Source organism: Centruroides vittatus, unplaced genomic scaffold (genome assembly GCF_030686945.1).
Source record: "Centruroides vittatus isolate TY-2023 unplaced genomic scaffold, ASM3068694v2 contig_3170, whole genome shotgun sequence".
NCBI lineage: Eukaryota > Metazoa > Arthropoda > Arachnida > Scorpiones > Buthidae > Centruroides > Centruroides vittatus.
In genome coordinates this window covers 178,205-197,356 of record NW_027122039.1, presented here as the reverse complement: position 1 = coordinate 197,356, position 19,152 = coordinate 178,205, and the positions used below count along the sequence as shown (strand labels likewise).

At 30.3% G+C, this 19,152-nt stretch overlaps 1 protein-coding gene across 3 annotated transcripts; it reads left to right on the top strand.

The window, feature by feature from the left end:
* The first annotated feature begins 204 nt into the window (after positions 1-204).
* Positions 205-17,504, top strand: LOC136973423 (uncharacterized). 3 transcript variants are annotated; one of them, XM_067268144.1, is made up of 19 exons: positions 205-481; positions 9,096-9,244; positions 10,552-10,629; positions 10,713-10,807; positions 10,891-10,971; positions 12,592-12,691; positions 12,914-12,981; positions 13,046-13,121; positions 13,204-13,309; positions 13,408-13,492; positions 13,584-13,728; positions 13,815-13,877; positions 13,985-14,161; positions 14,236-14,301; positions 14,363-14,440; positions 14,556-14,645; positions 15,209-15,271; positions 15,381-15,609; positions 16,470-17,504. In XM_067268144.1, exons 1-19 carry the CDS (start codon positions 379-381, stop codon positions 16,700-16,702), a joined length of 2,085 nt encoding a protein of 694 aa, XP_067124245.1. In that variant the 5' UTR covers positions 205-378; the 3' UTR covers positions 16,703-17,504. The 3 variants fall into 3 exon arrangements, with proteins under 3 accessions (XP_067124245.1, XP_067124244.1, XP_067124246.1); XM_067268143.1 differs by having other exon boundaries at positions 15,381-15,614; positions 16,472-17,504; XM_067268145.1 differs by having other exon boundaries at positions 15,381-15,618; positions 16,479-17,504.
* Positions 17,505-19,152: the final 1,648 nt, after the last annotated feature.

Below are 19,152 nucleotides of genomic sequence, written 5' to 3'. Positions count from 1 at the left end.
AATAGAAAAATGACATAGTATTTTATTATTTATAGTAGTATTTATTATAACTTACTTTAAAATATTAATCTGTATGTAGTTTTTTTTCAAACTAGATATAAGAAAATGATAATAATTTGTTACCTTCCCTGAGTATGCGATAAATAATCAATATTAAAATTTTTATAATTGTTTTAAATTCATCGATTTAATATTTTTAAATAGATTATGAAAGAGAAAAGATAAATTAGGAAAACTTCGTATCATCTTCAACGTGATTGGAGGAAGAATTTTTCCGAATCATCCTATCAGCGAAGATAGTGTATATGACGACGAATGTATTAAATATAATGAAACAAACATCTTGAAGGAGATTCATAATATTATTCGCATTTAACCATGTCTGGGGTCTGGTACTGCGTTTGCATCCCAACTGAGATCCACGAACGAAAATTATATTCTTTTGATACTCCCGAAGAGAAGAATAAGCACGAAAATCAAGGTAATTACTTTTATTATTATTATTATTTTTTTTACATGTACTGTACAGCTACAGAACAGTTAATTTAATGCTTAAATTATATTAACAATAGTCCTAGTGTATAAAAACATGATATCAAATGCTTATACATCTTTTTTTTATTAGCTATCGAGTAAAGCGTAATTGTGTTCTCACAATATTCAATTGTTGTTTATAGCCTATTTGATGGAAAATTTTGAATTTGGAAAAGTTTACTGCAAAAATTTTTTGTTTACTTTAAGAAAACATGGATAAAGTTGAGATTGAATTTGCCGTTTAAACTCAATCTTATCCTAATAGACTTTGGTATCAAAAGCTTGCCCCCACTTGTGTATTGCGGTAGATAATGAACAGGTAATTGTAAAGTAATCGCCGTTTTCCGATAAGTCAATTACGTCAATGCCTTTTTTTTTTTACTTTGAATTATTTTTGATACTAATAAACAAGGAATTATTTCAACAGTATCATTTAAACTCGATTTTAAAAAATCCTATGTAGGAAAACTTACGTTGCAATAGAACTATAAATAACTACAGAGTATTGTGCAGTTATTTGTAATTCTTCTTGAAAAATTTTATGAATTAAATTAACGGGAGAATGTTTTCTAAACTGTGATGAAGCTGCAACTATTTAACACTAAACTCGTAAGATATGCCATTGATGAATTACAAATGCTTGCACCCTGTCGATTTTTATGGCATGTCCTCAAATATAGCTACTGTGTTGAAATGTAATTTGGCAATCGGTAACTTATCTGCAATTTTTCGTGCAATTGCTCCCGCTGTACGCTTATTTATTGCTATATCACTTGCGATTATGAAATGGGTCATCTCTAATCATCATCTTTTAATAGCTAAACGTGCTTTCGATTGGATACAAACATTTATAATTTTTATAAAATTCGATCCTTCAGACTAATTTACGTTTTTACCATCCTTATTTATAAACATATATTCAGATTAATTATTCTTTCATTGCCTATTATGGTATAAATGTGCAAGTTAGTGTAAAATGAGTATTAATAAGAGATTATTACTTAATGGGGTTATATTTAAAGTGAGAAGATAGTATTACATAAACGAAACATTAATTGCATTTCTATTATTCAGGCTTATATGCAAATCATCTTAAGCTTAAATTAGATTATATATACATATTTCATACGATAATCTTTAACCTATATAAAATTATATGATTAAGCTAATTCTAGATTGTAAAAATTATATAATTTTATATATATTCTAACGACTATACTAATAATTAATTCGGTTCGTTCGGTATAAACTCCTGCAATAGGAAAGGAAGAGCGGCCTAAATTAAATTCTCTTTACATTATACAAGATAAATATTCAGTGTAAGCTTACTCACGAAATAAAGAAATCAGCTTAAGCTTAGAGGAGACAACTCGTGAATAATTGGATATTTACATAAATAGATGCATTAATTTCAAAATATTTATGTGCTTGTTAGTAACGATACTCGGTTAATTATAAATCAATTTATTTTAATTAGATTTGGATTTCCTAGTTTTATTTTCGAATAAAAAGACTTACCGCTCCTTAGTTTTCTGCACAATCAGCATATTCGAGAACGTCAATAAAAGATCCTTTCGAAGTTTCATAACGTTTCTAAGTATTATTTAATTCTTTCATTCTCATGTTTTCTAGAAACGATTCTAATTAACTTTTTAAAAAAATCATAATTTATTTTAGAATTATTTTCATTCCACAACTGGAATAAATGTTATTCTAAAAAGGAAAGTCTTTAGGTCGGGTTAATCAAAATTTATTTATCTATTTATTTTGTGGTTCGAGTCCTCTTGCCTGTATTCGATTCATAAGTTTATTCTAGTGTTATTATATCTGAATTTAAAAATTTCCATAAATTATAAGCACTTGAACAGAGTTAGAATAGTTCTGATAACGTTTATTACTAATCCAAATCTATTTTATCTTCATCTTAAACTACATAATGAAGTTTACATTTGTTATCATTATAACTCTTTTATCAATTTTTATTGAGACGAAATCAATGTCAAATTTTGATATATATATATATAATAATATATGCACATATATATTTTTTAAATTTTATTATAACATTTTAAGAAACTTCAATTATTAAATATTAATTTGTAAAAGCATTAAAATAAGAATCTTTCGAGATTTTATTATACTTTCAGTTATTTCTCATACAAGAGTATATTTATAATATTTATATTTGCATATCAATATTACAAATTAAAGACACGATAATTGTTAAATAATCTTAAATAGAGTCAACATAGCTTCGTTGCTTCTGTGGTAAGATGTGGCACGGGGTACAATAAATACTAAATATGATAATCCTAATCAATGGTGGATTAAACTACTACCCGGGCACCTAGATTGAACGTCAGTAAGGCTTCCTGACTTGCCCGTTGTCCAACTTCTGGTGAACAGAAATAAAGTGATTTAAGTTCAATAATATATCAATTAAAATATTTGTTTCCTTGTCCCCCCTCTCTCTGGCCCTTAAGTTTAAGCCTATTCAGCCTAATTGTTAAACCGCCATGTTTGTCCGTTTCATGTCATTTTTAAAAAAATTGTCTGTATCTTTTTAATATATCTTCATTCAGGAATGTAAACTCTAATGAAACTATACAGCATTATTATTCTGTACAACTGTTATTATTATTATGATGGGTTAAGTGAGATATACTCGGTTAACACCGGTGGCTGTGTACTATGCCGGACCAAAGTCAAGGCATAGTAACCAAAACAGAAATTAAAGAAGTGTATCAGTGTGTGTGTCTGTATTCAGGAATTTTCTCACAATATGACATGTATTCAATATAGTGGCCTTCTGTAGTGTGATGTATGTGTTTCTACTCAATTGTAATGTGCCCAGGCTTTTATGTAGAGTGTGGGGTATGACACCTGTAGAGGAGAGAACGACAGGTACAATAAGCACCCTATCCATCCTCTACAGATGCCTTATTTCCTGGGCGAGTTCTGTGTACTTGCTAATTTTTTCAGTGCATGCGTTTTGTATATTGTGAGTGTTTGGAATGGATATGTCTATTATGTATGTGATTTTATTGTGTCTGTCAATGAGTATGATGTCTGGTCTGTTGTGGTATATTGTTTTATCTGTGATTATGGCTCTGTCGTAGTACATTTTGTGTGTGTTGTTTTCCAATACTGTCTGTGGAATGTATTTGCAGTATGGTTCGTGGATGTCTACTAATTTGTGTTTGTTTGCAAGCTCTTGGTGTATTATATTTGCTACTTGATTATGTCTGTGTAAACAATTTGTTTGTGCCAAGAGCTTGTAACCAGAGGTGATGTGTTGTATAGTTTCTGGCATGATGTGACATTTTATGCATGTGTCATTTGTGAGTGTTGCATCTTTGAGTATGTGTTTTCTGTAGTTTTTAGTATTTATGACCTGATCCTGTATGGCAATCATGAATCCTTCCGTCTCCCCAAAGAGGCATCTCCGAGCTAACCAGCTGTTTGACGCAGTTTTGTCAACAAAATCCTGGGCCAGATCATAAGGATGCCTGCCATGGAGTGCCTTTCGAGCCCACGATTGCTTAATGGTGTCTATGCTTTTTATATGTTGTGTTGTGTCCATATGATGTGAGTGTAAGTTTGATGGTGTGTTATTTGAGTCTGCTAGAGTTACTGCTTTAAGTAACTGTGATGTTTCTTGCTTTTTGTAGAAAAACTCTCGCAGTGACTGTATTTGTTTGTAGTGAAGGTTAACTATGTCAATCAGAAGTATCAAACACAAATCCGTGTTAATAACAACCACTTGGCTTTTTTCCACCTTTATTTAGTTTAGCCCGAAACGTGTACCGTATCAACTAAATAAAGGTGAAAAAAAGCCAAGTGGTTGTTATTAACACGGATTTGTGTTTGATACTTCGAAGAATAATACAACACGGTTTCACAAAAATCAACATATGTCAATCAGGCCACGTCCGCCATCTTTACGTGGAAGGGTTAATCTTTCTGTGGCAGATTTAGGATGATGTTGTTTATGCTTAGTAAGTGTAGTTCTTGTTTTCCTTTGGAGTTGCTCAAGATCTGTGTGAGTCCAATGTATAACTCCAAAAGAATATGTATGTATTGGAATGACATATGTGTTTATTGCTTTGACTGTGTGTTTTGCATTTAACTGTGTTCTGAGAATAGCATTTAACCTACTTTGGTATTCTTTAATTAATCTTTGCTTTATTTGTGTATGTTCTGTTAGTTTGGCCTGTTGGAATCCTAAATACTTGTAGAACTCGCCCTCTTCCATGGATTCAATAACGTCTCCATTTCCAAGTGCAAAATCTTCTTTTTTCAGGATTATTTTTTCTATGTGAAGTGTTTTGCATTTATCTAGGCCAAATTCCATTTGTATGTCCTTGGTGTATGAATGTGTGATTTGCAGGAGTTAATGAAGTTGTTTTTGTGTGGATGCATAAAGTTTTATGTCGTCCATGTACATGAGATGTGACAGTGTATACTGTGTTGTTTTTTCATGTCTGATATTGTAACAATATTGCGTGTTGTTTAACGTGTTGGATAATGGGTTTAGGCAGAACCAGAGAGGACTCAAGGAATCTCTTTGAAAAATTCCTCGCCTAATAAAAATTTTGTTTGTTTGTATGGAAGTGTTACTAACCCTGAGATGTAGTGTTGTTCTCCAGTGCTGCATAGTGTTTTGAAAGAATGCAATGAGTGATGGATGTATTTTGTACAGTACATGTGTAGGATATGTAGCAGCTAACTGTGTGGAACACTGTCGATTGCTTTTCTGTAGTCTATATATGCCATGTGTATGTTTCTGTTGTTTGTGTGCTTGCCGTAGAATGACTGAATCTATGAGTAACTGTTCTTTGCATCCCCTGTGATTTCTACGGCAACCTTTTTGTTGTTCCGTAAGAATGTCGTGTTCTTCAACATGTTTGTATATTTTGTTTGCAATACAGGATGTCAATAATTTGTAGAGTGTTGGAAGACATGTAATTGGTCTGTATTGTGTGGGGTCTGTGGTATTGTTGTTTTTAGGTTTCATGTAGGTGATGCCCTGTATAAGAAAATTTGGCATATCTTGTGGATTGATGATGATGTGTGTTAGGTGTTTAGCTAGTTCTTGGTGCAGTGATGTAAACTTTTTGTACCAGAAATTGTGAATGTTGTCTACACCAGGTGTCTTCCAGTTGTGTGTTCTGTTAACAGTGTATTGGAAATCATGTATGTTTATTTCAGCACAGGGCATAGTTGGTATGTTGTGCAAGTTTCTTCTTCTTCTTCTTCTATTATTATTATTCTATAAATTCTACAATAAAGGGGATTTATGTCATATTGAAAAAATTTTTCCCTTCAGATAATTAATGATTTCCGATATCTTCTCGTTATTCATCGATTCTTTCTAAACTTTTTTAAAATTTAGTAGTAATTTATAGCCTAATTAGAAAAGAGTATTTGAGACCGACCGTTAGCGAAGCCTCTTGTATGTGGCTTACATAATTTCGTTCGTTCTCAAAATTTGATTGATCGATTTTGATAAAACTTTGCCATTTTTTATTAATTGAGACGAGAAATCCAAAAATTTAATAAAAATGTGAGTCTACGATTTTGTTTCTGAGATACAGTGGGGTCAATGTGACAATGTCCATGCTCCCTGAAGCAATTGAGCATGCCTAACGGGCGCGAAAAACGAACAATACACGACAACAAAAATATCGATACCGATCGCTTTGTTATTGGTTCACCTTTCCGTGTTAGACAGTATCAGGATCGCTTCTACTTCTACTGTGGCCGGCACGTGTGAGGATCATCTCCTCCATAGTCGGCAAATACAAAGATCTCCTCCTCGTGGCTGGGAGATGAAAGAATACAGCCTCTTCTATTGGCTGCTATTCTTGCAAGTGCAAGGATTATTTATCCACGCCTGGCCAATGCAAGGATTGCCTCTTCCGTGTTCAACAAATACAAGAATCGCCTTCTTTCTTTCCGACTCCTCTTCAATTCTATCGTGATACGACAAAGTCGCGCAATGTTCGTAGTAAATATTTCGATTACAATAATGCTTTTATTCATCAATAAAGTGTTTTTCTACCATTAAAAAATAATGAGTAATAATACAAGTTTTGAAGTGCATGTATATATAATCACCAGGACCGTATTCATCCATAGCCGGGCTCCTATAGCCGGACTTTAGGTATTTTTAGCCCTTCTCACATTTCAATATGTCACTCCACTTTAATGACAGCCTGAACAGCCTATAGTGCGATCTATTATCTGGTATGGACAGCAATAGTTAGCTTTATTTTTGTAGATTTTGTATAATAGTATTCTTTGTAGTCCTTTTTACATCTTTCCGGGCCGTGGACCCCCGTTTTCCGGGGCCTAGTTCCCGGGAAACGATCCTGTATATAATGTCTATCCAGTCATCAAGGACACAAGACGATTTTATACAGATTAAAACAATATAAAAATAGGTCAATTATTCAGTATAATCACATTTAACCTGTTTTACGGGTACTGATAATGTTCAATCAATTTCCTATTATGTAAACAGTTAAGAAACTTATTTAGATTCCACTTGACATTTCTTCCGATCTGTCATGTTAAATATGCTCTCATAAATAATAATTTAATTTATATTATCTCCTTTAGATATTCGACTAAATTAAATTCTAATTGCACATCAAATAAATTATCAATATAAATTTATATAAGAGCGTTACGCTTATGCACTTATTGGGCAAGTTCCTTTAATTCTCTTATCTGAAAACTCTCTTAAATATAATTTAAACTCTATATAACGTTAATTAAAACAATTTAGCATTAAATGAATCTTACATAAAGATAAAAATACTGTAAATGAGACGAATAATTTCCTACGATAAAATTTACGAGTTGCCAAACAAGCATTAAAAAGACGATAGACGACGACCTTCGTACGAATCTTCCATAAAACCATTAAATCGTAAAAATATGCCGATAATTTCAATAGTGTTATCAAAAACGAGAAATAACTCTGCTGGAGAGTTTTTCCATTGAAAATTCTCCGATAAGAATATTTCAAAACTTATTACAGTTTCGTTTCCTAATAAGTCAATTTTAATTGGACACGCATAATGAAAGGGATTGATTTTCTACGTGAAAAGTTCTCATACGTTGTATAACAATGCAACAATGCAACGTACACAAGTCACAATAGTGTTGTGTTGTACGGTATATACATACAATAATGCATCATATGTATTATTATTTGTGTATTATCTATATATAGAGAGTATATAACACATTATTTTTATGCACAGTATATACAATACCTACACACTATTGTGTATGTTAGATGAAAAAATCGGCGATCGTTTTAGCGTTTTAATATTAAATTTTCTTTGATAATATTTTAACTATTTGCTGTCTTTTAGTAAAGTTCAAGCACCCTTTCTCATTGCAAAAATAGGAAAGTAGACAGACCATCTTGGGCATCTAAGGATAATTATACAAATATACTAATAAAACTACGTGATAAATGTAAAACACGAGCAGGTTTATTTATATTTACTGAAAACTCGACTTGTAAGGACTGCAAAATTTTATCGTAATTTTTAAATGTGATTGAACTATACTTACAACAATGTACGATCATTTCAGTTGTTTCTATTGTATAATTTTTTAAATATAGAATAATATGAATAATCAAAGTTTTTCTATTACTTAAGCATGCAATAGAATAAATAAAAATAAAAATTATTAACTTTTAAATGATAATTTAGGACTTGATATCTGTATAATACATTATAGAATTTTTATTTATTTTAATTAATGAAAGTACTAATTAATGTTATTTTATTAATTAGAAATGTATCGTTTTAAATTTTATTACAAGTTATTTATAAAAGGTCCAGGGTGTTATTATTTATCACTCTTTCCCAGACAGTGAAAGCGATGTAGAATTATCAATGCAAAAACAAAGAACTCTCTTGCATAGAAGAGAAATGATTACACATTTATCTCAAGAATGTGAAAATGATAAATTTTTATTCATAATAATTGCATATCTCGTATGATAAAGACAAAATTGCTTAATTCGGGAAACATTTTCGGTCTTTAATCAGGCCACCCAGAGACGGGACCAAGAGGGGCTCGGGGACGTCAGATGCTTTCCCACTGACATTAAAATTTATTCGTTCAAACTTCATTTTTAAAAGTATGGTTTATCGGCCCATTCGCAATATACAATAGTCTTTCACGTGTTATTACGCAAAGGTACTTATTATTAATCCAAATGTCTTAATTTTTGAATTATTCCCCCCCCCCTTGAGTTCTGATCCTCCTCTGGCCGCCATCTTTATAAATCAAGCAGTTTTTCTGCTATGTTTTATAATATTTCCTCGGTCAGAATAATTAATTTCTCATAAAATAAAATTATACTCACAATTTTTAATTAGATTTCTTTGATTATATTTATATTACAGTATTCAAAATATAGAGAAATCATGTTTAAATTATTCTAATGTTTTCAGAAGTTAGTAGACTAATTTTAGAATAAATTATATTTTATTTTAAAAATAAACTTATAATTTATATCATTTATATAGAAAACAAAGGATACCAAAATGGAAATATACTGAATAATAACAATAAAATTTCTCAGGACTCGTGTGTTATTCAGTTAAACGAAGGTAAAAAGGATGATCTAAAGAAAGTTCCTTTGGATGAGGATGATGAAGATGCTCCTTTAGCACAGGTAAAATTAAGCGATAATACAAATAGAAAACGATTATTTTAGTATATCTGTTATTGCATTAAAAGAGAAAAAACTATGAGTAATTCATGCAAAAGATTCAAGATTGTAAATATTAAATAATTATAGATTAAGATCTTAAGTAATTCGTATCTTTTAAAAATAAAATAACAAACTGTATTTAAATCTGCTGCTTAACTTTTGTTAAGCACATTTATCATATGAGTACAATTTAAGGACACTTTTCCTCAAGATAAATCCATCGTAAATTGATCTAAAAACTATGTTACAATACGAAAATGTTCAATTTATATGTGGCACACATCGGATTATTACGATATAGTCTAATGTTTACATAACCACGGATTAAATACTATACGCCGAGAGTTCATTAAAGAGTTTTAAGCTAGAAATATAAAACAAAAAGTAAGCCATTTCTTCATTAGACTTGACATAACGAATACTCAATTGAAATACTATTCTTTCAACGCTATATTTTTTCATAAATTTAATTAAAATAAACGATCCTTTCAATAAAAGCTTCATTTAAATATTAAATTACCATAATTAATAATGCTAAAATGCACCTATCTCAATTTTTATTTTGTTAGATTAAGGGTGTTTGATGCCATTTCTCGATGCTCCACGACACGTTTTAACACAATAAAAATTGTATTTTAAATATTAATATTAGCATAATAATTAGGTTTCGATCAATTATTTACTATCTGCTAGACTCCGAGGCATGTTTCTTTGTTGCAATTTGAGTCAATGTCGCATTTACTAATAAAATACGAGTAACTTGTAAATATGACATCTATTCAAATATCATTTGCCTGAAATACTTTCGCACTTGATACACCAGATAACAGAGATTTATTCAAATTCTTTATTCCAAAACTGGCCAGCATGGCCGCATCAACGTATGGACGTACTAGGCTGTGGCATGGCACCTTGCCTTCTCAGGGACCTCATCATTAATATTTGGAAATTGCGCCGGGACTGAAAAGGGCTTAAAACGGCTCCACTGGCCGGATTTATCTTAATATTAAACAATTCAAAAGCGATTTTAATATAGTTTTATAAGCAAACCAATAACATAGCAACAAAATATTGACAAAGTTAGATAAAATATCAAAACCAGATTTAAAAAACAAGATAGGATTTAATGAGCCTTCGCCTAATCAACGTGTATGATTATTGTATTTTAATCGTGTTTATTATTTAAAAAAAAATTAAATTAATGTAACGTTAAAGTAATAAATTACATTAAAAAAATTATAACAATATTAATTTTTTTTGTGTGTTAGTTATTAAAACAATGTCTGAACAAACTTGAAATTCAAGACGCAGTATGGAGTACCAACAAAGAAAACACTTATCACCAGGTTTTGAATTATATTCTAAGCTTCTAATTTACATATTAAAAACAGGACTACGAAATAATCTATTTTTTTCTTTATTCTGGCAGATTTATTTTCCTTGCGGCCCCGGGTTAAGATCAGATTTTGTGCTAAGAACATTAATGGAAAAAGGAATTGGTGTACGATCTGGATCTACAATTGGGTTGGTATATAAAGTAAATGTTAAGTTAATATTTAAAAATAAATGAAATTTAAATATGTAAATGATGATTTAATCTTTTTCAGAGTTGTTCCTTGCGCAGTCTTCTATCGAGACGAAGATTTAGATTCAGATGAAGCCATTTCTTCGGATGAAGAACCAGAAACGTAATTAACTTATTATATTATACTTAATACAATTAATTTATTCGACATTATCTTAATTAAAGAAATACATACTGATACTTATTTCTATAAATAAAATCATCGTATTTAATTTATTGTATAAGCTAAAAGATCTTTATTATTTATTTGAGTTATATATCATCTACAAATTTATGAATATAACCTACATTTTATATCATATATCTTTGTGTAATTTAGAAATCATAAACACGATTCTTTTTTACGTTAACAACAACAAAACCTTGGCATAATAAATTAAGCTTATGAAATAAAAAAACTGTAAATTTTGCCGGTACTTTTGTAAAAAAATATATATAATAATATATCTTAGGAGGATTCAAAATATCAAATATAAAAATATATTTTAAAAACTGAATAATTTACTGAATTATATATTCTGAATACGTAAAATATGGCCTTAAATTTTTAAAATTTATTAGATTTTATGAAATGCATGCATAAATATTATATAAAAGGATAACGTATCGTAGGAGCGCCCGATGAAGCGAGAATGCCACTCAGCATAGCATAAAATACAGATTTTTTTCGTCATGTTTTAGATATTATGTGGAAAAGTTCCGACTGTTGAGCATTAATGCCTCGGGAATCTTTTTCTATTAGGAATTGTTCCTGTTTTGTAATATGGCAGATGTCTTAGAAATATGTGGATTGACTTCCTCGGCCTCGGCTCCTCGGTGGATCGCTAAAGCATTAATACCCATCAGTAAAAACTTTTCCACTTATCGAAAACACAGCAGAAAATCCTTATTTCTTGTGGCTTTCTTGCTTCGTGACAAACTCCTCTATATTGTTTTTTTTTGCCAAATATCCGGTATAATTAAGCTTGTTCCTAGAGTATAATAGAAACTATTGAAATAAATGAAATGATACGTTAATGGAGTACTTTCATTGTAATATAAATCTTCTTATAAGGAGACAAACACAACAATATTAAAATCAATTTACGTCTTATCTTACGTACTTTCTTCTTCCATCATCTTATCTTAATTTTATATAGGACCACTGTTTTTAATAAGTATTCTTCAGGTTGTACTATTTTCACACACTTCAAACTTTTCCTTTGTCAGCAACATTATTCTTTATATTCACCATTGAGCCTTGTATATATGATGTAATTGTTTTTATTTTTTTCTTATCTATTATATTAATATTGTAATAATTTAAACTCTTAATTGTTCTGTTATTTATGAAGTTCGATAAATTTCTTTCGAGATTAAGTTAGAATTATTTTCTATTTTTGATTAATTTCAAAGAAAGTATGCGTTATATAAGTATAAATTTTAAAATAGAATGATAAGAGATTTTACTATATGAATTTCAGTTTGTACATTTATATTTTACATAAATTAAATGTGCAAGATAGACGATAATATTATACAGTTTTATGAAAGTTTATTTCCTATACACCAGCAAAAATTTCAGAATAAATACGTGTGTTACACACGTTAGCCTGTGTGAACTTATATAAAAGACGCCTTGACAGTCCAGGCTTACCTACGGCTTCAGATAACAAAGCCACCACTGGACAGAAGTTAAATATTATAGTATTAAATAATATTAATTAATTTATTTTATTCCTAGACCCGATCCAGTTAAAACTGATCGCAAGGCAATGCACGGATTTAAGGCTATGCAAAAAGAGTTTTTAAAATCAGTAACTGCCAGACTTACTGTTGCTCAGGTAACGACATAATAGTTAAAAATAAATAATTTATATTGTATTATCTAGCAAATAAATCGAGCTTTCACTTAAAGCACACTTTCTGAGGTTTTTTAATAAAATTTCTTATATATAAGCAAGTTAAAATGTTGATTATATCGCAGCCTGTATTTCATTTGATTAACCCGTTATTTTTGTTAATTAATGGGCCAATAATATAATTACTTAATGAAACAATTATAGGTTGTCGCCGGGGTAAAAGCGGGAGGAACACTTAATTTTGATTTTCTTCTATTTGCTTGTGTGGCTAGGTAAGTTAACTAGTTTCATAATTAGTTTATAATTTTATCACTTATTTTATCATTTTGCACGTAGTATGGTAGCAGCTCTTGGGTTAATGGAAAACAGTTCAGTCAATATCGTAGCCAGTATGCTAATTTCTCCCATTATGGTAAGAAACAACGCAATAAAACTAAATAATAACTATAAAATTGAATTTTAAATGAATAATTTCAGAAAATTTCAATATTTAGGGTCCTATAATGGCCATAACTTTCGGCGCTGTCATTAGAGATAAATCTTTAGTGGTGACAGGAATCAAAACAGAATTGCTCGGTTTATCTCTTTGTTTATGCAGTGGTACGTTGAAATCTTAGTTCGAATTATCTAAAATTTATATTATTAATTAAAGCTTTTTATATAATTTAATAAACTTTAATACAATTTACATATTTCAGGATTTACTTTCGGATTAATATTCGGTAATTTTGCTGATAACTGGGGTTCTCCAGGTCCATGGCCGACATCAGAAATGGCTGGCAGGTTGCGTACAATTGTGTTTCTTTTCTTGTTCTCTTATCATATTTAATAAGTATAGCATTAATATATTAATAATTTCAATTATTTCCTACAGAGGTATGACGAGAAGTCTTTGGATTGGTGTCTTAGTAGCCCTCCCTTCGGGGGCTGGAGTTGCATTATCTGTCTTAGGAGGAAATTCGTCGTCTCTCGTCGGTGTCGCTATTTCTGCTTCTTTACTTCCTCCTACTGTTAATTGCGTAAGAACTTTAATTGTGTACTTATAAGACTCCCCAAACTATTGTTTTTTAAATTAAAGAAAATATATATATATATTATTTTTTAGGGATTATTGTGGGGTTTGAGTTTCATTAAAACTATGAAATCGCTGAGGGAAGAAACTATTACAGTGAGTTTAATATTTACAAATATCTATTGATAAAATAGATAACGTCGTATATAATTTATACGAAACGGTATATAACTTTTGATAGTTTTTTTCGAATTTAATTTTAGTTCTTTGCAAACGGTTTCAATATTACAACGCAGCCATCTTTAGTCCCTCCGATCAACTACATTCCCACATATTATAACGTAATGAATAAAGAATGCGTTGTATTAGGAATCCTTAGTTTCATGTTAACTGTAGTCAACATCGCTTGCATTCTTGTATCAGCGTATGTGGTTTTAAAGGTAAAAAATTCATTGATAAAAAAATATTTTAATTAATATTTCATTTTTACAAAAATATTTTTAAATGAATATAGATTAAAGAAGTCGCACCTCACACGAGCATACCGAAAACGTCAAGATTTTGGAAACACGATATTAAGGTAATTGTGTTGATTAAAATTGATAATAAAATTCTGTTGAATTAAATTAACAATTTTGCAGGTGGCTAGAGATTATAATAGAACGTTTGGAAATAACGAAGGAGAAGAAATGGGAAAACAATTCCTTCAAGAATGGGCTGTAAGTTTATATATTCTTCAGTAAATTTCTAAATTTTATCCAATATTAAATATGTTTTATATGTCATGGAATTTATTTAGTATTAAATTTTTTTTTTTTTTAAATATTTTCTCAGAGTCTTACAGGTGTAGATCCGAAAGAAATATTAAGCGATACCCAAGAAGCTCGATTAAAACAGCTACAAACATTAAGAGATATCATAGAGGTATATGTTAAATTTAATTATCTTATAGTATTATTTATGTATAATTATTATTCCAGGATATAACTATAACTTTATGCAGATATGTTTTTAATATCTCCTCTTTCAAACTGTATTGTAGAGATTGAGAATTGTACTTTTTCTTAATACAAATATTTAAAAATATCATGTAAATCTATTTATTTATATTGAGATGAACACAAATGTTTTTTTCGTTTGCTAAGACCCAATTCTAGTAGTTAATTATGAGTTTCAAGTAAAAACAGAAAGAAATAAAATTAAAAATTATTCGATGCATGAAATATTTGAACAAAGAGCTGTCATGTGCTCAGGAGAGACATTCACATATGATAGATCCTCTTAGAATATATCCTGTTATTTATTGGAGTGTATGCTGAGATGGCATCATCTGTTACTTTTTCTCTAATCCAATGAATGATCATACATATATTCTCTAAATTCTAATTTAGAGAATATATTTATGATTATAAATTTATTTGCTAAATAAAATATGTCACATTTACGTTTTCATACATTTAATACTTTTTTTATATTTAATTTTTTAGGATGTAGAAGCCGATGACGTATATCAGTCAGTCATGAGATGCATGCCTTCAACTTCAGCCGAAGTAAGTTTCTAATTTTAAAAGATATTAAAATGAATATAATTTCTGTATTGTTTTTTTTTCAAGTAGAGCAACTATTACTTCATTTAATCAGTCATTTTTTTATTTATAGCCGGGAACAAATCCATTGGATCTTGCAACTTTGCAACGTTCGGGATCATTTCCTAACGAAGCTCAAATTCCAGCTGTTTGGGACGTAAACTTTGTACCAGATCCATCTTCAGACAAAAACAAACCAAGAAGAAAAAGCTTGATGCAAACAATATTTCCTTCTGGAGATCCAAAAGCCGAACCACCAAAAAGAAGAAAATGTAGCAAAGTTCCAAGCTTTAAATCTGATCCTATGGTAAGTCAAACGAGAATGAAAATAAGCTTTTACAAATATATACTTATGATTCTTTCTTGTGCTTTTTGTTCGTCTATATATATTTATACTGTTTACTTATTAAAAAATCGACTTTTGTAATCATTAGCCTACATACGAACTAATCACACACAAAAATCTTCATTAACTACTTTAAATTAGGGATTTGAAGTAGTTAATAAAGATTGTTGCGGTGTATGACAATAATCGATCCAAGCATCTGATTGTACACTACATCTGAGAAGCACATAGTCAGTTTTAGCAAGTATGTTCATAACAATTTTAGGAACTTAGCTACCTTAAAAGTGTGGAATGTTATTGTCGACCATTAAGTATGTGGCTAAAGCAGTCGTTTGCTTTTCTTTTTCGACATTGTATTGGTTTTTTTTAACTTAATTGGTAGATCCCCTATCATGTAATCTACGTATAGTACCTGTTTACTCTGTTTTCATTCCCCAGCGTTATGGGTTTTTCATAAATACTTGGAATCGCGGTGGAAACTGGTAGGCTATATACCGTAGATGTAATAATCTTGGGAGTGATTCAGTATATATAGTTTTTAGTTACCGTTTATGTTACAAGTAAACAGTTGAGAATATTTTACCAGTATTTTTTTTTCTTCTTCTTCTTTTCCTCTGGGTTTTAGTATTATTTTTATTACAATTTTGTTTATTTGTGTAAAGTGTCTTCGTCAAGATAAACGTCTTTCATCTTGAGCTGATGAAAAGGATTTGTCTTTTAATTAATTAATTTATTCATTACTCTTGAGAACATTTTCTTTGAACTAATTAAAATATTTTAAACAGATGATATAAAAATTTCTCTTATCAATATTACAGGAAGAAGAACGAGGTGAATCAGAGAATGTGCCCGGTTTACCATCGGTAACAGAAAGAAATCGCATGTTAAGACGCTCTCTACAATATTCGGATAGCCCTTTCACTCTTTGGCCATCTCAAAACCGTAGAAAATCATTGGCTCCACGTTTCGAAGTCATCCCAGTTGAAGATATAGCAAGAATGAGGCGTCGCAGTAGATGCCCGAGTAGAGACCAAACTACAAAATTCTAATTACACGTGTACAGTTGACATACTTCACTACGGCGGCATTTATTTTGAGTTTACGCATTACTGACTTATATTAAAAAAAAACCTTTTAATCAAGGAATATTTACAACAATCTTATAATCATTAGTTGAAAATAATAATATCTTCTCACATTTAGTTAAAAATTGCTTATATTTTAATAGCAAACGTTTGACCTATTTCAATATTCTTCATAAGTAATGCTTTTAAAATAATCATTTATAAAATCATATTTATTTTGGATTCTGTATCATTATCATAAAAAAGTTATTTTAACCATTAAAATATTCATTCTTCTCATAATACAATTAGTAACGTTATATAATAACTTAACAGTACTGTTGACCCTGGATATAATGAACTAATTGGAGAGAGCGGTGGTTCGTTAATGCCGATTGTTCATTGTATGAAATGTCCTGATCAACTACGTAACGAATTTTACAGGAAATATAATGAAATTCGTTATGATAAATACGAAGGAAATCAGCATCACACTTAGAAACACAGTAGTAAACAACAGCCACCAGTATGCTCCTTAACGGGCACTCCACGTATTAACAATCGTATAATTCTCAAACACAGTGGACTTCGCTTATTGTAATCATAATTCGGTTATCATTATTAATGTCTTTGAGTAAATAGGTTCTTTTTAAAGCCCTATTTTCGTTCTACTAGCTTCAATTTGTGTCTTGATAACATACAATCGTTATGTCTTAACCAGTGCTTAAGTCATTACTTGCTTGCAATACAATAGTTTAAATTGTTTGCATTGTAAGTTGGAGTACACTAGTTAATAAGTATCGTTATAATTATAATTAAATTTTCAAGTTAAACCTATTTTAATTCTTTAAACGAGGTCCATTAATTGATGTCTTGGTCCGTGTTTCCAAAATTCGTTATAGTAGGGTTCATTAATGAGACATATAATAGTAAAAATACTAATCATTCTAAAAACTTTAACAGTAAAATAGGTGTAGTTTAATATAAAAGTATCGAAATAAAAGTGTTAACACTGCCATAAATAATGCAAAAATATTTTGTGTAATTAAATATAATAAGCGATACAAGTCAGAAAGACGTGTACAGATATATTAAATAGGTTATATTTATTAAAATTAGCTTAGTTTATGAAATATATTTGATAAATGAAATTCAAAAAAACTGTGTATATAGTTATATAATTATATACATAATTTATTCATTAAGAATTGTAATATTTTTTTGGATAAAATAGCCAAGGATAAAATTATGATATTCATTAAAACGGGTATTTTATAAATCATGTACAAATAAGATTTAAGTTCATAATAAATAATAGTTATCATTATACCTCTTATTTTGTTTTTTTGTTTTAAAAATCTTCTATAAGAATCTATATATATAAAAACGAATGTATGTCTGTCTGTGTGTGTGTCTGTGTCTGTCCTTCATGCATTACCACACTATTTATCCGATTGCCATGAAACTTTGGGAAGTTGTTTAATACACTCCCGCGAAGGTTTGTGGCATATGTGAAGACCACTATTTCCCCCCTTTCAAAAATATATTTACATATGGATTAAGGCTTTCATGTCCAACAGATGGCGCTAACTTCTGACGACCTAAGTTGGCTTTTCTGTGAGGCATTATGCTTTTCTGTTAGAATGGACTAAAGCAGATCATTTTCTATCTATCTATATAAATAAAATATAACGTTTGTTTGTTCCTACCGATTCCTTTTGAATTTTGACACAACGTTGCATTCGAATACGCAAGTGTTTGTATATAATATACACTCTAAATTCCCCCTACTGGGGGAGATGGACGGGATTAAGGCTTACCGTGAAGAACTCTGCTTCTATTTATACTATTTTGCATGCGGTTTTTTTGCGTTTTTAATTGCGTTTTAATAGGTTACGTCAACAGAATATACACTAAAAAGGGATTTTTCGATATTTCCCTGCGGGGGAGAGGGACAGGATTAAGGCTTACTGTGAAGAAGTCGGCTTCTATTTATACTATTTTGCATGCGGTTTTTTGCGTTTTTAATTGCGTTTTAATAGGTTACGTCAACAGAATATACACTAAAAAGGGATTTTTCGATATTTCCCTGCGGGGAGAGGGACAGGATTAAGGCTTACTGTGAAGAAGTCGGCTTCTATTTATACTATTTTGCATGCGGTTTTTTGCGTTTTTAATTGCGTTTTAATAGGTTACGTCAACAGAATATACACTAAAAAGAGATTTTTCGATATTTCCCTGCGGGGGAGAGGGACAGGATTAAGGCTTACTGTGAAGGACTCGACTTTTATTATACTATTTTAGATGCGTGTTTGATTGCGTTTTAATAGGGTACGTCAAGAGAATGTACACTAAGAAGGGATTTTTTGAAATTCCCCCCACGGGGGAGGCGTTATACATTTATAATAGATACATTTTGAGCCACAGCAACGCGT